Source organism: Lacerta agilis, chromosome 1 (assembly GCF_009819535.1).
Source record: "Lacerta agilis isolate rLacAgi1 chromosome 1, rLacAgi1.pri, whole genome shotgun sequence".
Classification (NCBI taxonomy): domain Eukaryota; kingdom Metazoa; phylum Chordata; class Lepidosauria; order Squamata; family Lacertidae; genus Lacerta; species Lacerta agilis.
Window position 1 is genome coordinate 22,752,421 of NC_046312.1, and position 24,413 is coordinate 22,776,833.

Below are 24,413 nucleotides of genomic sequence, written 5' to 3' on the forward strand. Positions count from 1 at the left end.
CCTTCCTTTTTATTACAGGTAGGTAGCCGTGTTGGTCTGCCCTCATACCAAGAACAAACTTAGTTGGTCTCTAAGGTGCTACTGGAAGGATTTATTTTTTATTTTTTATTTTGTTCTTCCTTTTTATGTACAGCTCTCTTCCGCCAGCGAGGTGTGTGAGGCAGCAAGTGCTTGCAAATAACACTGCATGCATACTGGATGCTGGATAGTTATAATAAAAATAGTTTTAATAATAATAATTTTCTTATTTGTACCCCACCCATCTGACTGGGCTGCCCCAGCCACTCTGGGCAGCTTCCAACAGGTATTAAAATATATATATAATCATAATTTTGTGTAGATCGCCACTTAGTTGTATAATATCTTTTTTTTTTAGCAGCCCAAACCACAGCCTTATATGATGGCTCCGCCGCCACCTCAGTTGCACTACAATGGACCCTATGCAGACCAGTATACATCTTCCCAAGGTAAAGGTTTAAGGTGCTTGGGAAACTTCAATATTTTACTCTGCCAATAAAGGGGTTTGAGGAAAATTACATTATTGAATTGGAAGTGGTAGAGAAGAGACTGGGAGGTCATTATACTGTTATTAATGTTATTATTAGTGTTATCAATGCCGTCAGTGCCTGGATGGGAGAATGTGACCTGATTTGCACCAAGCCGAGGTTTATTAAAAATGGATTATTGAACTGTGAATTGTTTGATCATTTGATTTGTTTGATTGAACCATGCCCAATGGCTTAACTCTGGTTTGTTAATTGCTAGCACACCACAATCTGTAGTCATGTTTTTTTTTTTTTTTACTTATAAACCTTGGTTTGTTTTATCTATGCCTTGACATTGCACATGGACCTGTCATGTGTATGTCGTCTTATGCCAGGTCAGCCTACTTGTTCATTTAGACCAGAGTTTCCCCAACTTGGGTTTTTCCAGCTGTTGTTGGACTACAACTCCCATCATCCCTAGCCAGCAGGACCAGTGATCAGGTATGATGGGATTTGTAGCTGGAGATCCAAGTTTGAGAAACACTGATCTAGATTAACAATGCCTATTTTGATTGGCAGTAAGATCTCAGGCCAAGGTATGACCCATCAATTGCTACCCGCTCCTTAAAATTGGAGGTACTGGAAACTGAAGCTGGGTAATATTGCAAGGTTGGGGACTTATTGGGCTCTTCCATTAGCTACATTCCCTCCCCACAGTGGGAAGCAGTAATGCTTCTGAATACCAGTTGCTAGAAACCACAGGACAGGAGAGTGCCCTTGCGCTCTGGTCCTGCTTGTAGGCTTCTCCTATTGCACCCAGTGTGAGAAAAGGATACTGGATTTATATAGGCCACTGCCTGATCCATCAGGCCGTTGTTATGTTTAGGCTGTTTTATGCAGTGGATTGAAATTAGATATTCAGGCCATTTTAGCTGTTGACCATGAAGTTGTCAGATTAATTTGCTGATATGGAGAGAGGGACGATTCCGTTACCGATCTAAAAGCACACAATGCACACGGAGGAGAGGGGAGGTTGATACTTCGTTAACAACTATTACATGCCTTTTTTGAAGCTTCTGTGGGTGGCTATAAATGGGCCCTAACTTGTGTATTTCAGATAACCTCTATGGGAATAACCAGAACGGCTATTACTGCCACTCTCAGACCAGCCTGGACAGGGCGCCGCATGACTACAATGGCAGAATCCGCAACGGCAGCGTCTACAGCGCTCACAGCACAAACTCGTTGAATAATCCACAACATTACATGCAGCCGTCGCCCATGTCCTCCAACCCGAGCATCACCGGCAGCGACGTCCTCCGGTCTGATTACGTCCCGTCACACCGACACAGTGCCCTTATACCGCCTTCGTATCGGCCTACCCCGGATTATGAGACGGTGATGAAGCAGCTTAACCGCGGAATGATACACTCGGAGAAGCAGAGCCACTCGATGAGGAACCTTAACATCGGCAACTCCTACGCCTACAGTAGGCCCGACGCCATGGTTTACAGCCAGCCTGAAATCCGAGAACACGCCAGTTTCACCTCCCCTCATTCTGGCCACTACCCGTTCAACCTGAATTACAGTTTCCACAGCCAGTCGCCCTACCCCTATCCTGCCGAAAGGCGCCTGGTGGTTGGAGCGGTGAGCGTCCCTGAGCTGACGAACGTTCAGTTACAGGCCCAGGAGTACCCTGCGCCAAACATCATGAAGACTCAAGTGTATCGCCCCCCACCTCCTTACCCTCACCCGAGACCCGCCAACAGCACACCGGACCTTTCTCGGCACCTCTACATCAGCAGCAGCAACCCAGATCTCATTACCCGGCGGGTCCATCACTCGGTCCAGACGTTTCAGGAAGACAGTCTACCCGTTGCACATTCCCTCCAGGAAGTGAGCGAGCCCTTGACGTCGGCCCGGCACGCTCAGCTGCAGAAGAGGAACAGTATTGAGATAGCTGGCTTGGCCCACAACTTTGAGGCCATGAGGATCAAAGAGAGGACCATGTCGGCATCAGCCGCAGATGTGGCCCCTCCAAAGGTTATACTTGCCAGCTCGCAGCCCACTGTTTTCCTGGAGAGGATGAAACAAGAGGAAAACGAGGAGCAAGAGGAAAATGTGAGCTATGGGCATAAGAAATCTCTTTCAGATGCCACTATGCTGATTCACAGCAGCGAGGAAGAGGAAGAATTTGAAGACGAACACAAGGCCAATGCAACCCTCTCTCCCTTCGTCAATGGGAAACCCCAGCTTCCTTCTGTCATGGGATGCTATCCTTCTGAATCCTTACTGAACTACCCCTACAGCTCCATCACTTCACACCCTGGCCCTTTGCACATACACGAACCTAAGTTGCATATTACTGAGACCGAGAAGAGAGTAAAAGATACGAGTCCTGCCCACATCGTGGCTGACACTCAGGTACAGAGAAGAGGCGATGGGCTGCTGACTCCGTCTGTGTCAGAGTCTGACTTAACAATGTCTGCAAGGTACAGGGTGCGGAAGGATTCCGTAAAGAAGAGGCCTGTGTCTGAATTGCTTTCCGGGAAGAAGAACATAGTGGAAGGGCTTCCTCCTTTAGGGGTGAGTTTCTCTAGGATGTTCCTCTTTTGTCTTTCTAGACACATGTTCACACATTACATAGAACACAGGCAAGCAGTCTCTACACATGTACAAATGTCTGTGTGGAAGCATGTACACTTGTCGATTTGTGCAGGCCAACTGACTGTATACAATATATGCGTGCATGTAATGTGAGCTTTACAGATGAATATGCCATTGAGTGTTAATATGGTTAATAGCTCCCAAACAAGCTAGGATATAAAGTCTGCTTCAAACAATAACTTTGTGTCTTGACTTGTTTGGAAGCCAATAACCTCTGCAATTTCTACTTCATATTAAAGATCACCTGCCAACTTACATGCTCAGCTGGCATAATCCTAAGGATTCTCACCATATTGCTTGTGTGCTAGACTTTGAAAGGCTGAATACTCTGGGTTGGTAAATGTTACCTGCCTGCCAATAAAAAAGTTCAAATTTCTGGAAGCTAAATGTTGACAGGTTGTATTTAGGGCTGTGTGTATTCCACAGAAGTGCAGGAAATCTGCAGAATGTGATAATGGCTGAAAGGCAACAATGCTTTGAATACATCTTTGTCCCAGAAACAGGATCAATTCTGCAAAGCAGTAAAAATTGCTGTGTCTACTGTGCAAAATGAGAGTAGGAAATCTGCTTCTTCTGTAGCAGAATGTTTGTTTGTCCCATGCATACCTTTGTATATGAAGTCGGGGGGCAGTGGAGAGAGTGTTTTTGTAAAGTGCTTTGATGGGCTATTGTTATTGATTTATAATCAAGTGGTATATAATTTTATTATTAAGTAAGCGTACCAGATGTTCCTTCACACTTTCCTCTTAATTTCCATTTGTCTAGTTCAGGAGTGGGGAACCTGTGCCTCTAGAGACGGTTTGTTGCACTCCAACTCCCATCAGCCACAGGGATGATTTGAGTTGTAGTTCATCAACATCTGGAGGGCCACAAGTTCCACATTCCTGCTCTGTGCTAACTGATTCCAGTTGTGCACATTTAGGCTGTTCAAACCTCACTGTAAGCCAATGTGGTGCAGTACAGTGGTACCTTAGTTTACAACCATAATCTGTTCTGGAGATCCGTTTATAAACCAAAACAGGTTGTAACCCAAGGCGCGCTTTCGCCAATGGGGCTTCCCAAAAAATAAATTGTTCGTAATCCCAAAAAAATGGGTTGTAATCCAAAAAAAAAGGTTGAAAACCGGGACACGCACTTCCGGGTTTCACGTGTTTGTAATCCAAAACGTATGCAAACCAAGACTTATGCAAACCAAGGTATGCAAACCAAGGTAGTTAGAAGACTGATGTTGGGGAAGGAAGACCTAGGTCCAAAGTTTGGGCCAGTCACACATACTAGGCTCAGCTGTAAAAAAAAACCCACACAGGGTTGTTTTTGTGAGTATAAATGAAAGCATGAGGCACACATCTGCCTACCCTGAGCTCCTGGGAAAGAAGGGCAAGAAGAAGAAGAAGTCACTGGGACCTATGCAACTTGGGTGCACAATTTTGCTGTCCTGCAGTAATTTTTGGACTGTAGCCTGTGGCTGTTCATGAAAGTCCATTGTCTGCAACGATCCTTTCTCTCTAAGGTCTATTTATCCTTCCTATGAAATTTCGAAAACCTGAGGAATGAAGACAGACCAGGTGGAAAGAATGTTGCTTTGCTACTGACGTCTCTGTAGGGTTCTGTTGGCCAGAGGAGGTCAGGGCTGTCGGTTATGCCCTTTTTGGGATGAGCCCCCTCCCCTCCGTACTCCGCCACCCACCCTAGCAATTTCGTTTGAGCCAGGTTTCTGCTGCAGCACATTGTCAGGTTGCTTTGTTTCCAGCAGGTCATGAAAAAGAACAGAGCCGAAGCCAAAAAAATGGGACCTTTGAAGTTAGCTGCTCTAAATGGACTGACGTTATCTCGGCTGCCACTGCCAGACGAAGGGAAGGAGGAACCTGCCAGAGCAACAAACGATGAACGGGTTGGTTGGATGTTTTCTTTGAGCTGTATGTTAAGAAGGTTTCATATTCAGTTCTCATAGTTGCAGAATCTTGGTTGCCGTCAAGCAGAAGTTTTATCCAAGTAAAGGCATCAGGATTTGGTTTTATTTCTGCACCAAGTTTGGAAGAAAAGTGTCAGGTGCTTTTTATTGCTGCTGATTTTGTAAATCTTCTTGGACCAGCTCTGTGGTTTTGAGATAATTGTATTCTGCAGATGTGTAGAGAATTGCCATGGGGGTCCTTACAAAGCAGAAATCTTAAGTTGTGTTTTTGTTTCGGATCTTAATATTAATGAGCTGGACGGCTGTTTTAAACAGATTTTATGCATGTATATAGTTTTAAATCTATTAATGTTTATCTGCTTTTTAATATTCTTTTTCTATGTTCTTTGCGGTTCTTGTTTTTATCTGTAAGTTGCCTTGAGTCCTGTCAAGGAAAAAGGGGAGATATAAACAACAATAATAGTTTTATTACAACCAACAACTTTTTAATCAATTTTTTTTGTGTTTGTGTGGTTTTTAAAATTCTATAAGCCTACTTGAGAGCACACCATATAAAGGCAACTGAAAAGTATTGGGGGTGTGTGTTAAAAAATAGAGCACACACACAGAGGTAGACATCTGTTGAAAAACAATAAAATGTGTTCTTTCTTTCTAGTGTAAAGGTCTGGAACAAGGGTTGGAACAAGGGATGGTGTTTACAGAATATGAGCGGATCCAGAAGAAAAGGCTTCTGGATGGGGACTGTTCAATTGCCCGCCTTCCAGAAAATGCAGAAAGGAACAGGTTTCAGGATGTGCTTCCTTATGACGACACCCGAGTAGAGCTGGTCCCTACTAAAGAAAACAATACGGGTTATATCAATGCATCCCATATTAAGGTGAGCTCAAGAAGTAATGGGAATGATTTCTTTCACCTATCGATGATCTTTCTTGTGAAATGCTTTTTAAAAAATTAAAAGTCAAAGCATGCCGCAGGCTTGTTTAACTGGATGGCGTTGGGGATGGTGCAGAGGAGCAGGAGCACTGGAGAATGTTGCTTTTCTTAGTAGACAAAAGGAACCGATAAAACATCTGCTGTACATCCAACATGCCACTTGCCATCATTTATTTTCCGTAAGGCTAGGCAGAAAAAAGAGCCTACATTCTTTGCATTTTCTGATCCTTTTGACTTATCCCACCTCAGAGCGTATCTATCAGAAAGTAGGTTTTAGCTTAGAGCCTTTTGCTTTTTCTCAGTAGGGTTTATCTTGGAAGTTTATCGTTTCAGGTTCTCTGTCTTTGAACTAACTCAATGCAGGCCCATATTATGAATTTATCATGGGCCTGGGCCCTACCATAAAGCAGACTGAGGCAACTGCCTCAGGAAGCTGATTTGAGGTATCCTGAAAGGGCAATAATTTTTAGTTATCTGATTTTCTATTTTTCACTGGCAGAAAGGGGCAATTGTGGATTTTTTTTTTTTGTCTCTGGTGCCAGAAACAAAACCTAGGCTGGCCTTGCATACAATGCTCTTTGACTTGGGGGCACCTTTTGCTGTTTTGCCTCAGGCAGCAAAATGTCTTGGGCTGGCCCTGCTTATCGGTCAACCTTCCTTCACTCTGAAGTGATCTGAGGCGTATTATGATACTGCCTGAGGGTTATGGCTCTGCCAAGCATATTTTGAGCTTTCTAGTTGCCGTGAAGGTGACAACAGTCAAGGAAGAGGCCCCTACCCATGTTCTTATCTCATCATTATGATACGCTGGGTGGTATGAATTGTCTATTTTTGGGATTAAATGTGAAGAGAGGAAATAATATGGCAGGAACAAAAGGTATACAGGTTGATCAGTGCTGACTGACTTCTACCTCTCCATTTTTAAATCGGAGGGTGATATCTAATGTTTTCCATGCTCTGACAAATCCAGTGAAATTAATGGCTTAAGTTACTTAGGTCTGTTGATTTCAGTGGGTCTGTTCTGAGTATGGTGAACATTGGGTATTTCCTACCTAGAACCATAGAATTGTAGAGTTGGAAGAGGTCCCAAGGGTCATCTAGTCCAACCCCCTGCGATGCAGGAATCTCAGTAAAAACATCCATGACAGATGGCTATCCAACCTCTGCCTAAAAACCTCCCAGGAAGGAGAGTCCACCACCTCCTGAGGGAGTCCATTCCACTGTCAGAATCTCCTTTCTTGTAACTTGAAGCTAATGGTTTGAGTTCTACCCTTCGGAGCAGGAGAAAACAAGCTTGCTTCATCTTCCATTATTATTATTATTATTATTATTATTATTATTATGAATTTATATTCCGCCCTATACCCAGATGTCTCGGGGCGGTTCACAGAATATGGCTGTTCCATGTGACAGCCCTTGAGATATGTGAAGATGGCTATCATATCTTCTCTCAGTCTCCACTTTTCCAGGCTAAACATACTCAGCTCCTTCAACCGTTCCTCATAAGGCCTGGTTTCCAGACCTGTTGCTGCTGTTTTCTTTCAAGTCTTACAATCCACTCATCCCCTGCATCATCCCCCCCCCCCATTTCTTTTTCTTAGGTCTGCGTTGGGGGCATGGAATGGGATTATATTGCTACCCAAGGTCCTTTGCAGAATACATGCCAAGATTTCTGGCAGATGGTGTGGGAGCAAGGGGTTGCCATTATAACCATGGTGACTGCAGAAGAGGTGGGTACTTGCGACACTTCTGGGGAGGGAATAAGCTTGGAGGCTGCTGTCTTCATGGCCCTGACTCTGAATGACCTTCCTCTGTGCAAGAGCATAATAAACACGAAGCGACTTGATTATGTATGAATGTACCGACCCAAGGAACATGGGAGGCTAGCTTATACCAAGGCAGACCAATGGTCCATCTTCCTCAGTATTGTCCACACTGACTGACCACAGTTCTCCAGAGTTTCCCCCCAGTTAAGAACATAAGAAGAGCCTGCTGGATCAGGCCAATGGCCCATCTAGTTGAGCATCCTGTTCTCACAGTGGCCTCCCAGATGCCTGTGGGAAACCTGCAAGAGGGATTTGGGCCTAAGAGCACACTCCCCTCCTGTGGTTTCCAGAAACTGGTATTCAGAAACATGGCAGAGCACAGCCATCATGGCCAATAGCCACTGATAGTCTTAGCTGTACCTGGGGAAGCCAGGGTTTGAAGCTGGGCCTTTCCCCATACAGAGCAGACCGTCTCCCTCTGAGGTATGGCCCTTTCCTTCCAGTCTAATTTTGACTGACCAGGTTTGACAGGGCAGTGTAGAAGGGCCCGTGTAGTTTAGTGGCTAGTGGGAAACCAAGCTTCAAATCTTCACTCCCTGGGCGACTTTGAGACATGCCCTTCTTTCTCAGCCCCAACATGCTGCATTGGCCTGAATATAAGCCGCACCCACAAACAAGCTGCACCTTTAAAATTTAAGCGGGGAAAAGAATAAAAGACAATACCCGAATATAAGCCGCTCCCTTAAAATTGGGTTACAGGCTGAAAATCGCTGCAGTTGGTAGAATTGTAACTCCAAGCCAATTTAAGCCGTTGATCTTGCAAGCCTGCAAGAGTTACTGTGCAATCGCTAAAAATCGCAAATCGCTGTTCAGTTGCTACAGTTCCGCAGGCACGCAAGCTTGGAAATCGGCAATAAAACTTTTTTTTTTGTTCCGCTTTACCGTATGTCTGTTTCAGCAGCGATGCCGTAAAAGCCAATTTTCGTAAGGTTGCAAATATAAGCCGCACTTTTAACTTTTCATGGTCAGAATTTGGGGGGAAATGTGACTTAAGATCAGGCCGATACGGTACCTCATAGGATCGTTGTGAGATTGGAATGAGGGTGGGTGGTTGGGGAGAGGAAGAACCGGGATCTGAATTTCGAAAATAATAAACCACAAGTCCTTTTTGAAACAATTCTGTTTCCGTGGAAGGGCACATGGGGGCTTTCTGTTGACGGAGCTTAATATTTCCAGGAGGGATGCCGAGAGAAAAGCTTCCGATACTGGCCGCGGCTTGGCTCGAGGCACAACACGGTGACGTACGGGAGATTCAAGATCACCACCCGATTCCGAACAGACTCTGGCTGTTACGCCACGACAGGCCTGAAGATCAAGCACCTCCTCACGGGGCAAGAGAGAACGGTTTGGCACCTTCAGTACACAGACTGGCCGGAGCATGGCTGCCCAGAGGACATAAAAGGGTTTCTTTGTGAGTGTTCCCAAGGGGCTTTCTTGTCTTTCGTTGTGGTAAATGAACCCTTTCTTGGGAACTAGGTGTCAAGAGATGCTATGGAAATGTCTTTTGTGGCTAGAAGTACCCCGCTCCCAGGTTCCAAGTAAAGAATTTGTGTTGTTTTTGTTTTGCTCAAGTTCTGGTGTGATCTGGGCATGGTCTTGAAAAGCGCATAATAAGGCAAGCTTGCTGAAAGGGAGCCAGCCAAATGCTGGCCAGCACACAACCTGGGAACGCTCCTGTGTTGTGCCATGAGTTCTTTTGAAGAAGGGAGGGATAGAAATAGTTTTTTGGGGGGGGGGTGGCAGCAGAGCAGATGCCACTCCATGGGGAGAACAAACCAGAGTCATGGCCTCACCACGGAGAAAGCCCTTCTGTGAGCTTTCTGACTACAAATCCTTACGGGGACTGGAAGTAAGGCTCCCCACCCTCCCCTGATCTTAAGGATTAATTGAGTTGGCTGGTATTGGAGTTGAGGTGCTCCCGCAGATAACTTGGGCCGTGAGCCATTTGGGGCTTTATAATCCATTAGCAGCATGTGGAACTAGGTCTGGTAGCTTATAAGCATCTTTAAGGAGCGGCGCTGCGTTCTGAGTGGATGTGTATCGATTGCGCTCTCTGCCGCCCTGACTTACTTGGCTGCCACTTTCTGTACTTGGTCGTGTTATTGCCCGGTGTAAATAATTTCTCTCTTCTTTCCCCTTTTCTGTTGGATCTGACAGCATACTTGGAAGAGATACAGTCAGTCCGGCGCCATACAAACAGCACCGCGGATCCCACAGCCCCCAACCCTCCCCTGCTAGTGCATTGCAGTGCTGGCGTTGGGAGAACCGGCGTGGTCATCTTGTCGGAGATCATGATTGCCTGCTTGGAGCACAATGAGGTTAGTTTCTTGGCCTTTTAAAACTCTGGCGCGTGTGTTGGGGAGTTTGATCGGGGGGGGGGCGTCCACAGAGCAGGGGTGGGGGTAACCAATGCCCCTCCCATGCAGTGATGTCAAGGAGCAGCACTAGGGGTTGCTGGTGAAAACTTAAAGCTGCTGTAGTCTTGGTAGGTGCCCCAAGAGGCATAGCTGTCAACTTTTCCCTTTTTTAAAAGGGAATTTCCCTTATTCCGAATAGGATTCCTCGCAAGAAAAGGGAAAAGTTGACAGCTATGCCAAGATGTCATATTTATACGCTCAATTTTTTCCCCTGTTCATCATCCCTGTCCTGCCGCGGAGTAACAAAGCCTACCAATTGCTTCACCAAATTTTGCTTTCTTGGAGATGGCAGCTTTAACAGAGCGTGATCTGGGCAAGGATGAAAGACAAGGAGCGTTAATGAAACTCATCCCAGTTCTAGCAATCTGGGAACGACTAATTTTATGCCAAAGGTTTCAAAGCATACTTCTCACCTCCTTCTCTTATTTACAGTCTATGTACACAATATGCATAGTGCTGCAAAACGAAACTCACCGAAACTGATTCCTTCTGAGAATATTATTATTTAATGAAGTTTGTATACCGCCCTTCATCTGTAGATCTCAGGGTGGTTCATAGCATGGAAGGACGGTTTCCTGTCCTCTCCTACACTTACCTGTGACACCTCCCCCCCCCCCAAAAAAAAACCAAACCTGGGTTGAGGGGGATGCTGGTAGGAAGAAGAGATGAGAAGCATCTCTTTAACATGTCTTAGGGTACCACTGTTTGAGCAATTTCCTGTCATACCATTCCCCTGTTGTTCAGAAAGGCCTCTGGCTCTCCAGAAAGGCACTTTGGAGCGTACAGCAAGGGCAAGAAGGGGACATGAATCTTTCCTTCCATTCACTTCCTTAGGTTAACTGATCCCCAAGGTAAAGTCTGCAAATGATCCTGTCTGTCTGGGGCAGAGACCTATAGACTTGCAAGCATGATGGTTTTCCATTCTGATCTTTCTTTTACAGCCACTGGACATCCCAAGAATGCTGGATATGTTAAGGCAGCAAAGGATGATGATGGTGCAGACCTTGTGCCAATACACATTTGTCTATGGAGTCCTCATCCAATTCCTTAAGAGTTCAAGGCTTATATAAACCTTCCTTACTCCGCTTCCTCAGCCTCGCTGTTTGCAAGAGTTTACAAAAGCAGTTTTGCCTTCTGCCGGGGCAACCTTTCTGGCTTGGTTTGAAGATGCTGAGTGCAAGTCCAGTGACTTCGCAGGTTTCTGCAGAGCAAGACTTTGGGGTGGATGGATTTTCTTCTTCGTGTGCAGTTGGAACAAGAAAGGAATGAGTGTGTGTGTGTGTTTTTAAATAATGTACTGGTATGCAGTGCTTTTCATGTACTTCTGACACTGTGTGACTGTCGGCAAAGTAAGTGTGGATCCTACCAAGACATCACTATTTTGAAAAACAAGGATGGATAATTTTTAATTCTTTTTTTTTTAAAGCCCGCTTTTAGAATGAAGAGAGGAAAAACCCTGAAACTATATTCATGTATATGTTTAGATACATCATGTGGGAAATACATGTGCCCTGCAAACTGAGAGCAATAAGCTATGCATACTCAGAATAGACCCATTGAAATCAGTCTATTATTTCTGTGAGTTTTCTCTGGGTTGGCTACCACCCTGAAGTTGCAAACGGCATCACTGTGCTTTGAATTTTGTATTTAAATCAGTACACACACACACACACACACACACACACACTTTAAGACGCTCATGAAATGTACAGATTTCATATTGGAACCAGCATATGCAAGAAGGTGGCACTTAAAGCAGTTACTTTTTTGTACTTAACTTTTCCTTTTGTATTATTCTAAAAACTCCCAATAGCACAATATTTCAGAGTATATAATATGTAAGGGGGAAAGAAAGGGTTTGAATCTGCTGGTTTGTAATGTGCAGAGGGAAGTGGGAAGAAATGGGAAGTGACAATGACACGTACAGTTTGAAGTGTCATAAAATGAGCAAGAACAGTGTCGGTTTTGAAAGAGTGCTAGGTTTAAAAAATGAAGAAGTAAGGAGGAATGGTTACAGCTGGCACTTTTTTTTCTTTTAAAGCTAAGAAAAGGAGAATGCTTTTTGCTTACAGTTCTAGGTCAAAAAGGGGGGGGGAGGCATTTCCTAATGTTGTGCTATGTAACTCCTAGAAGCTCCAAAATGAATGAAGTATATCCTCAGTATTATTCTCTTATAAATATTTGTATTGAAAACTGGTTGCTACTACTGGTTGAAATCAAGGTGAAATTGAAGCACTTTCTTGGCTCTTATTTATCTAGGGAAACATACTAGTATGTTCTAAGTGGTTAACATGCCCATTACTAAGTCGTTTTTACTTTTTGTTTTAGAAAAAAGTTTTTTAAGGCGGAGTCGGTGAGTGAGAGGAACTTGTATGTGAGAGTGGGTTACTGGTTTACATGCTTCAGCAGAGAGGCTGCAGTATTAACCCTTCTAGTTTTATGTCCCCCTGTCAAGGAAATCTAAAAGTATCTTAGGTTCATAGTCTGTGCTATGGCAAAATGTTTCCTTTCCTTTCCTGGGTCACATCCCTTCAGTGAGGTTGAAACGAGATAGGAAGGAAGGAAGGAAGGGAGGAAGGTGGGTGTATGCATTTTGATGGGCCTGCAATCACTTGGAGAACCAGAAACGGCAAATGTTCTAACTGGATGGCTATGGAAGGCATACAAAAGCAACAGGTTTCCCATAATTGCTTAAAATGGAGAGGTGTTCATTCTCTCTATAGGCACTTACACCATAAACTCATTTTATTAAGTAAATAAGCTGTTTCAAAGCACCTCTGGCTGTGCTTTGGGGATTGTGGTGAGCTTTTTAGTCAGGAATTAAATTGATCTATGTGTGAGGTACATGCCTCTAGGTATTATTTTTCTTCTCTTGAATTTTGACCGTGCCTGTCCTTGCTGTGTACAACCCCCAGTGAGATGAGGTTAAACGACTGTCCAAAGAGGTTCATGGCATACCTTGAAGAATCTCATTAGGTCTCGCGTCATGTTTTAGAGCTGGCCCAAGAGCACTTTGGCTGCTTTCGATATCACTGATGCTAATTTACACTGCGTAGGCTCAGTTATGTTGGTTTTTTCCCCTCTGTTTGAAGTCAGTCTGGATGAGCCAGTTTTGCTACCAGCCTTTAGCTGTTGACCACCAACAGCAGTTTCTGCAAATTTTATGTTTGTGGCATTTTGGCTGAATTCCTTGACTCAGCATTTTATTCATAGATTCTGGAAATGTAGCGTTTCTTTTTCCCCAAGAGAGCTTTCCCTCAAGCTGGGTGCCTTATGTCAGCATTGAAAGGTGGGGTGAGTTTAGGCAGGGAAGGCAGCACAGAGGGATTTGGAACTGTTCTGAATGCACAATATGGCAGTCAGAAGGGCTGTCTTCTTACGTGAAGTCAGAGACCATAGAGCAGGGCTGGGTAACCGAGGGCCCTCCAGATGTTGAAGTACAACTCCCAAAGTCTCTGCCCATTGGCCAGAAAGCTTGAGCTGTTGGGAACTGCAGTTCAGCACCATCTGGAGAGCCAACGGTCAATCTCACTATAAAGAATTGCTTTTAATATTTTGCTTTTAATTTTCTGATCGAGTTTCCTCTCTTGGTTGTATTGGATGTTCCCTGGAGATGTACTTTGGCGCAATAGTTTCTGAATAATGGTACTGAGACTCTGTTCGTCTAGTAGCCTTACTTGCACAGCACAAGGAGGAAGGGAGGGCACTGCACTGACTCCCTCTGCGTAACTAAGCATGCCCTCCGATATGTGCAGTTCAGAAACACCTTATGGTGCAACATTGCCCTGTCTGCTCTAAGCACAACACAGAGAATCACAGAACTCTAGTCCCTTACTAATGGAGGCTCAAGTCTCTCCCCGCGGCAAGCCCGTTGCCCTGCAAACCATTGCTTAGATTGCATTTGCTTTTGAAAACTGAGGAAACTTCAGAAGTGGTTTGGGATGGAAGAATAGGAGGCGCAAGGTAGGGGTGGGTAGTTTGAATATGGACAAGACTTTGAGATGGGAAAGGGGGATCTCCAAGTGTGTCTTTTACTTCAGTTTCCTTGGTTTTCCTCCGTCTCGGTACAGTCAAACATTTTGGGGTGGGTGGAAATGCAAGCTGTAATGGCGAATGTTTTTAGAACTCCAGCAAGAGCAAAAAGAGCATTCTTGCTGCGAATGGACAAGGGTGTGTGTGTGTTTCTTCTCTACTTATCCTGAACTGGCCTTTTCGATTATTCTGATTTCCTTGAAGCTGCATTTCGTATCTCAAAAATGCTAAATCAGTGAACTTGAATAGAAGTGGTTTGTTTCTTTGTTTTGGTATATGTAGCCAAAACGTACGTTGACATGATGCTGTCTTGTGAAGTAAAGAATGTGCCACAATTTCCCACCCCTAAAACGACCCGTGGTGCTAAATGAGGTAGTGTTTGACCCAGTTACTACAGATTAAGCAAGACATAGAAAACTGGTGAGAGAGAGAGAGAGAGAGAGAGAGAGAGAGAGATCTGCAGCTGCTTTAGTCACGCTAAACTCCCTCTTGAAACGACTTGAAAAGAAAACCTTCCTAAAAGAATAAAGGGAAGTTGCATGCCATTTTATTTCACCGGAATGTCCCAATATGCGTCGAGGGTGTTTGAAACAATCTAAACGGAACCTTAAGGAAGATTCTGGAAGGAAAATGACCAGTCAGGTGATCTAACCCATTTTCTTACTAAAGGTCAGATACCTTTTGTCAAAACAGGTATGTGAGGTTCCTTTTCCTGAATGGCTCTCTTGGACCCAAAACTTAACTTCCCTGCTGGCTTAATCTAGGTAGGATGTGAGTCTGTGTTCATTTGCTCCTACTGTAGTGTGGAATTGCCCCCCCCCCAAAAAAATATCCAATTCTCAGCTGCTCCTGTCATGTTTCTCTGTAGGGGCTACATGGGTAAGGCAGATGATGTCGTTTGTTCCCACACCAGTATTGTGCTTGCTGTGGGAAGGAACCATGTCGTGTGCATGATCCTTCCATGCTGCTGGGCTCCCAACTCGCATCATTTTCAGCTAGCATGGCCGTTGGTCAAGGATGATGGGAGTTTCAGTCTACCAACATCATTAAGGGCACTCCTGATCTGCACGATTCCACCATAGTGGGGAGACGAGAGACTGGACCACAAGCAGTTCCCATGCCATTCTGGAAATGTGTGAATCTGTCTAGGGCTCTGGAAGCTTGTTGGGGAGCAGGGTTGACCTTGCAAGGTTTCCTGAGATTTGGAGACTTCAACATCTCATTGGCCTTAATTGGATGCTCAGAATTAATTGTATGTGAGTGAAAGACGCTGGATCTTGGGCTTTATTTCCACTTCTTCTTTTTTTGTGCCAGTATACAGGGATTTATAAATTTCTTTCCTTTAACAGTAGCACGTGTCTCCTACTCAAGTATTATTTTTCTAGCATCAAGCTAAAGGTTTTTTTTAAAAAAAAGTTTGCTCTGCTTTGTGTCTCTCTCAATCAGTACTGTAAAAAAATGTAAAATTTATTCAGCTTTAAACCTTGTACAATTGAAATGGGGTTTGTAAAACAATGTACAAATTGTATTTGATAGACAGAAAGGCTTGTTTTTCTTTGATATGTAATATATGTGAAATGAATTATATCATAGTCTATTTTTGCCATGGAAATAAATATTTGAAGCGCTTACATACTAGTTTTGTTTTATTGCTGCACGAAATGTTTTAAGAGGAAGCATCTTTTAAGTGCCGTTTAAATGGTTTCGTAACCCGGAAGCTGATGCCAGAAATGGATTGGTGTTTGTTGCACTTGCTTACTGCTATATTGTATTTTAGCCAGACAATCCGGTGAAGGGAACAAAGGATCCCAAAGCAAGGCTCTCCTACAGTTGGCAAAGGCTGAAGGAAACTAGCTAGTGGGAGGTTTGATATGGAGCTTTGGCTCACACTCTCTGTCAAGAGTGGGGAAGCTCAGGCTCATGGTCCAAATGTGGCCCTCTAAGCCTCTCTAGCAGGCCCTCGAGACTCTCCTTAGACATACCACTGAGTTCTTTTTCCTGTCTGGAATGTGTTGTTGAATTCTTAAAATGCATCCCTGGATGGTGCATAGGGGTTTGTGTGGGTGTGTAAAAATAGTAGTAGTAGTAGTAGTAGTAGTAGTAATAATAATTAATAATAATAATTAATATTCATACCCCGCCCATCTGGCTGGGTTTCCCCGGCCACTCTGGGTGTCTCCCACCAGAATATTAAAAACACGATGAAACATCAAACATTAAAAACTTAACAGGGCTGCCTTCAGATGTCTTTTAAAAGTCAGGTAGTTGTTTATTTCCTTGACATCTGATGGGAGGGTGTTCCACAGGGCGGGTGCCACCACCAAGAATGCCCTTTGCCTGGTTCCTGTAACCTCAATTCTCGCAGTGAAGGAACCGCCAGAAGGCCCTTGGAGCTGGACCTCAGTGTGTAGGCTGAACGGTGGGGGTGGAAATGCTCCTTCAGGTATACTGGGCCGAGGCTGTTTAGGCCTTTAAAGGTCAGCACCAAACACTATGAATTGTGCTCGGAAACATACTGGGAGCCAATGTTGGTATTTCAGGACCGCTGTTACATGGTCTCGGCTAGCTTACAATACAAAGTTAAAATGCACATTCATGCCTCCAGCCATTTTTGCCTCTGCCCCCACCTGCTACTGGCATGGTGTTTCAGTGGGTGGCCTCTGTTGCCAAACCCTTGCTTTCATTTCTTACAGTTGTGTAGTTGGAAGGGACCCCAGGGGTCATCTTGCCCAACCCCCTGCAATGCATTTGTTCCTCACTTGAGCAGAACTTCCGCCATATTGTTTCTGATGTCTCTTAATTAACAAAGAAAATAAAAGTTATTTTCACTGATTGCTGCATGTCTGGTTTGGAGGAGATAGATATTTGCTAGTAACTTAAAACAACAACAACAACAACACCCTTATTTGAACCTGAACTCAGATCTCATGCTTCAAATACAGTTTGGCCCTTAGTAGCACTACTGGAAAAAAGAACCCAAACCCACTCCACTAATTCAATTTCTGACTAATTCCATTTCCAGAATTATTTGCCTGTGAGTGGCAGACAAGCACCCAAATTTAAACCAAACATCTGCCACCCTAGACATAGCAACTTGGTATTATTTACAGTGCTGCATATTTCCAGAACTTAAGGTATCTTGCGCTTAATGACCAAAGCATCTGGGAAGAATTTTGGAGGACTCGCCGAACAGCTTGCTACTGTCTGACATTATTTTTGTGTGACTCAACAAGATTATTATTAGCAATGGTAAAGTGGGTGCCATGTGCCTTATTTAAATTTAGAGCACCATTTTCTTTCTTTCTGAGAATGCCGTTGTGCTCATCTGGTCCAGTAAAGGAAAACAAAAGATTTTTCACTGTGATTCAAAGTTCTTAAAAGGGAAAGCATTTGTCAAGTCCAGCTCATGTTGCTAAACGATCTGATGCAGCCCAAAATACCATATTTTAATGATTCTTTTTCGTTTACTTCTATTTAATGAAATCTATGTTCGACTTCCTTTATTTGTCAGTGTATGACTAAAGGACTTAGAACGGAAGGGGGGGAATCTGCACTCATACTCACACCTCCAGCGATGTAGTCCAGTCTCCACTGGACGCAGAAGTATTTATGAACACAAATGACAAAGTACTAATAAAGGCAAACACAGAAAACAGAACACAGCTGTATGTAAACCAAACCTAAAAAAAAACAACCTAGGGCCAAAGTTGTTTTATTGTGTGTTATATTGGGGTGGATGAAGTGATTATTGCTTACATATATAGCGGACAGACGAAGAATTGGAAGTTCTTTAGTTTCAGAACTATGTATTCATTCTCTTTTAAGCTCTTTTCCTCCTCTCTTTATTTCTCTCTGTTTTTTATCTTATTCAGATTAACGTTGAATAAAAGCGATATTTGATATTAAGTATTGTATTTCTCTTTACAAACTCTAATAATTTTTTTTTAAAACTGGGACCAAATTTTTTTTTGGGGGGGGGGCGATGCATGAAAAGTGATACTGCCTAAGCAACTTAAGGCACAGACAACAAGCAATTTTAAATCTCTTGCTGAAATTCGGAGACTAATGAAATGACTAATGAAATTTCCCCCTTACGTATATTCTGCCTTTGCATGCATCGGAAGGAAAAGGAATCAGAATTGCAGGCAGGCCCTGAAGACCCTCACCCTCTTAATAATAATAATAATAATAATAATAATAATAATAATAATAATAATTTGTACCCTGCCCATCTTTCTGGATTTCCCCAGCCACTCTGGGCGGCTTCCAACAAAAATCAAATACATTAAAATATCACACATTAAAAGCTTCCCTAAACAGGGCTGCCTTCAGATGTCCTCTAAATGTCTGGTAGTTGTCTATCTCTTTGACATCTGAAGGGAGGGAGTTCCACAGGGCGGGCGCCACTACCGAGAAGGCCCTTTGCCTGGTTCCCTGTAGCTTTGCCTCTTGCAGTGAGGGAACCGCAAGAAGGCCCTCAGCGCTGGATCTGTGTCCGGGCTGAATGATGGGGGTGGAGATGCTCCTTCTTGACTTGATCCAGCTCTAGGTACCCTCAAATAGTTGTGCATGCTTATTTGTGGCTCTGGATAGAGATGAGAAGGCCTAGCAAAATCGGCCAGATTACCCCCTTATCCTCTCAATGCTACGAATGCTCCACATGTTCTGTGACTACAAACTCTTACTGCTAGATGGTGGCAGCCTTATGTCAGAGCTGGAATACTTCATGATAGGTATGAAAATTTCTGCTGTGGAAAGTATTTATCGGACCCTGGGCTGGTTGGAGCTGGGATCAATCTGTAAGCATATTGCACATATCTGCGTTAGCGGTATGTTTATGCCCTTGTCACACATGCAGCGGTGAGCTGTCCTGCTGCTGCCTGAAAGGATCGGTCCCACCAAAAGATGGGAAACACTTGTCATCGTGCTGATCACCTGCCGCCAGGTAGAGTGCTGGGACTCAGCCCCTCCAATCAGCTTATCCATGCTTTCAGAGCTGACGGTACCACACATCTCTGCAGCCACCGAAATAAATGCGACAACCCTGGCTCAGAAAACTCTGCACTGGAATGCACACAGCCGTAAGAAATCACTGGGCCAGGGCAAGTGTGTTAAAACAAATGGCTACACAGCGCAGGCACATCAATTCAAAGACTGTCTTTTACCGTTGCAAACGTTATATTCATTTATTATAAATAAATCTTATAAATAAATCACACCTGCCTTTAAAATATATAGAAAAGTTCTACATTCAAGAGTTTTCAGCAGTTAATCTCATTGCGTTACATTACATGTCAGCTGCCCACTTGCGTGTGTGTGAGTACTCAGTTCGCTACAGCCTGATTCGTAAAATACTCGGGCCCTTTTTTTTTTACGAGTGCATCCAAAAGAGAAGGTTTTTAAAGGGGGGGAGGGATCATTTGCTATTGTTTTATTAAGTTTGCAAAGTTCAGGTATCTGCACCCCTGGCTGGCTTGGTGCTTTGCTGCTAGTCCTACAGCGTGTTGTCGGTGGAGATGGAAAGCGATTCTGCAAAGCTTTCTTTGAGCTCATCAACTTCCCTCAAAGAGTCGCTCGTTTCAAAGTCAGCATCGCAGGTGGTTGAGCTGAGTGCCGGCGGCAACGTGCACGAGGTATCTGCAGTTTCATCGGTGACCACAAAGGAGGAAGGATCCAGCCCCATGCTCACTGGTTCGCTCAGATTTGGGGGGAAGCCAGCCTTGCCCTCCACCTTCTCAGAGTCATCGCTCTGTAAGGGAGATACAGCGGGATCGTTTCCATTTAAATCCACCGCTTTTAACAGCACCTCGCTTTTCGCTGGCTTGTTTTGTCTTTGAGCTTTGCTGCGATGCTGGCGGTGCTCAGTTGTCTCAGGCCTGCGCAGACCAAACATGTCCAAGCCTCCCGCAGGTTTTTCCTCCTTGCTGCAGCCCAAGTCTACTTTCAGAATCTCCAGCAGGTGGCGCATTTTGGTCTAAGATTTCAAGGAGGAAATAATATAAGAGTTCGGGGGAAAAACAATTTTAATGTATTATTATTATTATTATTATTATTATAATGATTATTATTATTATAATGATTATTATTATTATTATTATATTACAATGGTTTTGTTTTTAACTATCAGAAAGATAATCAAATAGGTGATTTTCAACCCAGGCTTTTCTAGGTAAGTGAAACTGAAATGTAACATTTTAAAATCTTGCTTATTCCCTGTTATAATGCATCCACTTCAAAGTGTGATTATCATCTTCCAAAGCATCTACTTTATTCCAAACTTTAAAATGGTAAGCGTAATGGTGGTGGTCAACAAAAGAGGCTCAAAGACTCTCTCAAGGCAAATCTAAAAAAACGTTACAGGTAGGTAGCCGTGTTGGTCTGCCATAGTCAAAACAAAATAAAATAAAAAATTCCAGTAGCACCTTAGAGACCAACTAAGTTTGTTCTTGGTATGAGCATGCACATGAAAGCTCATACCCAGAACAAACTTAGTTGGTCTCTAAGGTGCTACTGGAAGGAATTTTTTATTTTATTTTGTTTTTTCTAAAAAAAAATGTAGTATAGACACTGACAACTGGGAAACACTGGCCTGCGAGCGCTCCAGTTGGAGAACAGCCTTTACCAAAGGTGTCATGGGCTTTGAAGATGCTCAAACTCAGGATGAAAGGGAGAAACGAGCTAAGAGAAAGGCACGCTTGGCAAATCCACACTGTGATCAACTCCCGCCTGGACACCTATGTACCCACAGTGGAAGGACGTGTGGATCCAGAATTGGCCTCCACAGTCACTTACGGACTCACTGTTAAAACCATGTTTGTGGAAGACAATCTTACTCGGCTATAAGTGATCACCAAGGAAGAAGAAGATAATGTATCCAAGAATGAACAGTTCAGTACAAGTTCTTAAATGGGTCTATATAACATGTATGTATATGAAATAAGGAACTCTCTACGTGTGTGTGGTGTGTATTTTCTACTATACAGAAAAAAAACAGATTCACAGAGACAAGTGCTTATGTCAGTCAGTAGCTGTCTATGAGTTTAATGCGAAGCCAAAAACTATGGTTTAGTCAGTAAGTCATGCTTGTTCACAAATGCTCCATGTGCTTCTGCTTTGGGTAAATAAACTACAAACCTACCCCGTTTGTTTTGGTCTAACAACCCACAATCGCCATCCAGCCTTAAGCCACGGTTTGTTGCTGACTTAGCAATAAAGGTTTGTTAGGGCAAAATAAACCACAATCTCAGGCTGCAGGGACATCGTGCTCTTTGTGGTTTGTTTGCCTGGTCATTCCAAGGGAAGAGCAAAGTGGGTGTCCCCAGTGCACAGGACAACCACCACAGCGTATGCCTTAATGTTATGTGGCCTTATCAAAGGGCCTTGTATACACAGGACATACCTCATCCAGGTGGTTCTTATTTTGTTCTATGTGACGCTCAAATAACATTTCCAGAGCCCTTTTAAAAAAGAAGAAGAAACATTTTGCAATGAAGGTGCTGGTCATTTTTCAGAAGGAAACCATTTTTAAAAAATGCTAAAGGCGTCTAAAACACCAACATTTACAAGTGTTTTCTGGGGGGAAAAGGAAAGAAGAAGAAGAAGCTAAGATTCTCTTATTTATTCTTTGCCAGGAATATTTCTCAATAAAATAAAATGCCATTAAGCAAAAGTTTTAAAAGTTATTAACAAAGTCAATACTTTACTCAGTTCACTTGCACTTGCAGAACCTGCACTTCTACAAGTGCCCTGCAGTTTCCATTCTGCATTCATCAGGAGTCAGGAAATGTCCTTTGGAACTCCCTGCCTATTGACATTAGGCACGTGCCATGTATTCTTTCTGACGCCTGCTTAAAATGCTTCCTGTTTGGGGGCCAGGTTATTCAGATACATGACTCCTTACATGCTTAATTGTCCTTAACTGCTTTTGGATGTTTTTAACACCCTTTGAATGTTTGAATAGGTTTTTATTTTATTGTTTAACTGTATTTTTATTGCAGATAGGTTTACTGCCCCGGGCTCCTTTTGAAGGAAGGACAGGATATAAACGGCTAAAAGGAGAGAGAAGGGTCATGTCCAATTATTTCCCTTTTGCTAATACAACACTCTTTGATCCAGGGGAGGCTTAAATGACTGAAAAGCGGGGCGCAAGCAATTATTGGTGATTCTTGGTTCCTTCTGCAGCCCCCTGTACCTGCTCCTTGGGAAGAGCATAGGTAGTTTTGCTGGATCCTTCTTACAGAACTGTTTTTGGTTTCCTCTTGTCTGTTAAGTCGCCTGACCAGGCCTCTTCACTTCTGACTCCCAGTCACTTATATAATGCTTTTCACACCATCGCTGAAAAGCTTTTTACAGTAATTTCCCCCCCCCAATTTTTTAAAAATAACCTCAAATATATCCAAACCTGTTGGAAAACAATCCGAGCTTAAGGATCTCATCTGTTATGTCCTGGATGAAATTTAAATACAGAAGTTCTTCTTCTCTGCAGAGGAAAAAAGAAAGAAAGCTGATATCTCTCTCTAAAATAGTAGAAGATATAGATGTAAATATAGCTATTGATAAATTTAGGCTGGAGATCATTAAAAGCAAAGGATGTCCAATACATGTAGATTTTGCCTGCTCACTATGTAAAAATTATGCCCAAACCTCCTTATAAACCCTGCAAGGAATCAGATAACCAAACAGCTATATCAGACAAATCAGAGAGCAGGAGAGATCAGGCAAATCAGTTTCTCCTTTATCTGCAGCCATTTCAGAAAGAAACTTTGGGGGGGGGGGGGAGAGAGAGAGAGAGAGAGAGAGGAGAAATCACAGATTAGAAATCACAGTCGAAACACAATAGAAAATTCTTTCCAGTAGCACCTTAGAGACCAACTGAGTTTGTTCTTGGTATGAGCTTTCGTGTGCATGCACACTTCTTCAGATACACTGAAACAGAAGTGTATCTGAAGAAGTGTATCTGAAGTGTATCTTCAGTGTATCTGAAGAAGTGTGCATGCACACGAAAGCTCATACCAAGAACAAACTCGGTCTCTAAGGTGGTACTGGAAAGAATTTTCTATTTTGTTTCGACTATGGCAGACCAACACGGCTACCCACCTGTAACTAGAAATCACAGATTAGACAGTTCCCATGGGAATCAATGGAAATTGTGGAATTGTTATGCGAACATTTGCCTAACAAATGATTTCCATGGAACTCATTGTGTTTGGTAAGCGGGACCTGCATGTAGTTTCAAAATGCAGCCATATAAAGCTATCAAGGTTGAAATGAGTAATTTGAACCTGATAAACTGCTGGGGTTAGATGGGTAATATTCAACAAAGTTTTAATGAATGAAATTAATGAACACTAAATTCGGCCCATTAATTTCAATGGGTTTACTCTATGTCAGTCGAATATCACCCTCTGCTTCCATAATGGGCTGCAATCCTAACCCACTTTACCTGGGAGTAACTCTCACTTAATTCAACAGGCCTTGTCAGACAATGAATAGAAGTGTGCTGCAAATAGGTTTGATTAATGAACTTCTTGAATGACTAAAGATGCACCAATTAATTGGGCAGCAGATTTTTGAAGAAGTTCTTTAATAAAAGTACTAAACTGTTTAAAATAATACACCCTAAAGATGGCAAGCTGTATTGTAAAAGAGGCATTCTGCTTTTTCCCTCACGCAAGAGGGAACGCCTATTCTGGGATGCTGCCTATTCTAAGACACACTCTCATCACCTAAAAACAAGGAATGTTATTTTTATTTCATTTGCTTTCACATTTGAATTCTTTTTATGGCTTCAGAACATCTCTCCCCCCCCCCAATACACAAATGTGAATCAATGAATCAACAAAAATGTGTATGATTAATTGGGCCAGATTTCTGTTATCAGGCACCTGCCTTCATTCTTTACCCTGCCTCCTAACAGATTAGATCACAACAGGTGCCACTATGCTTCTGTACTCAGGAGTTAACTGATTAACCTACTGGTGCTACGAACCTCCACTTCAGACTCTCCCCTTTTTACTAAGTGAATTTTTAATCAGGTGTTCTGGGTCAAATTACAATGCACCCCACCTGTCCCTCTGAGGTCCATCTGTTATTGCCCTTCCCTTTGATTAATAATCTGGGAATTTCTTAGTAACGGGAGTTT

At 43.2% G+C, this 24,413-nt stretch overlaps 2 protein-coding genes across 10 annotated transcripts in view; one reads left to right on the forward strand and one right to left on the reverse strand.

Moving 5' to 3' along the window:
- PTPN21 (protein tyrosine phosphatase non-receptor type 21) overlaps positions 1–15,903 on the forward strand; it is a 49,743-nt gene extending 33,840 nt beyond the window's left edge. For 2 of the 6 annotated variants that reach the window (XM_033141537.1, XM_033141564.1), the window contains 8 exons: positions 377–467; positions 1,603–3,071; positions 4,903–5,043; positions 5,720–5,941; positions 7,599–7,727; positions 9,000–9,234; positions 9,981–10,141; positions 11,182–15,903. In XM_033141537.1, coding sequence (XP_032997428.1) covers positions 377–467; positions 1,603–3,071; positions 4,903–5,043; positions 5,720–5,941; positions 7,599–7,727; positions 9,000–9,234; positions 9,981–10,141; positions 11,182–11,310 — 2,577 coding nt within the window. In that variant the 3' untranslated portion in view covers positions 11,311–15,903. The remainder of the gene's footprint in view (positions 1–376; positions 468–1,602; positions 3,072–4,902; positions 5,044–5,719; positions 5,942–7,598; positions 7,728–8,999; positions 9,235–9,980; positions 10,142–11,181) is intronic. The other 4 variants (XM_033141555.1, XM_033141572.1, XM_033141546.1 and 1 more) reach the window with 3 other exon arrangements.
- A 3,848-nt stretch (positions 15,904–19,751) lies between these two features.
- SPATA7 (spermatogenesis associated 7) overlaps positions 19,752–24,413 on the reverse strand; it is a 59,371-nt gene continuing 54,709 nt past the window's right edge. For all 4 annotated transcript variants that reach the window (XM_033141591.1, XM_033141606.1, XM_033141598.1 and 1 more), the window contains 3 exons: positions 22,674–22,751; positions 21,672–21,729; positions 19,752–20,246 (listed from right to left, as the gene is read on the reverse strand). In XM_033141591.1, the coding sequence (XP_032997482.1) occupies positions 19,767–20,246; positions 21,672–21,729; positions 22,674–22,751 (616 nt within the window). In that variant the 3' untranslated portion in view covers positions 19,752–19,766. The remainder of the gene's footprint in view (positions 20,247–21,671; positions 21,730–22,673; positions 22,752–24,413) is intronic.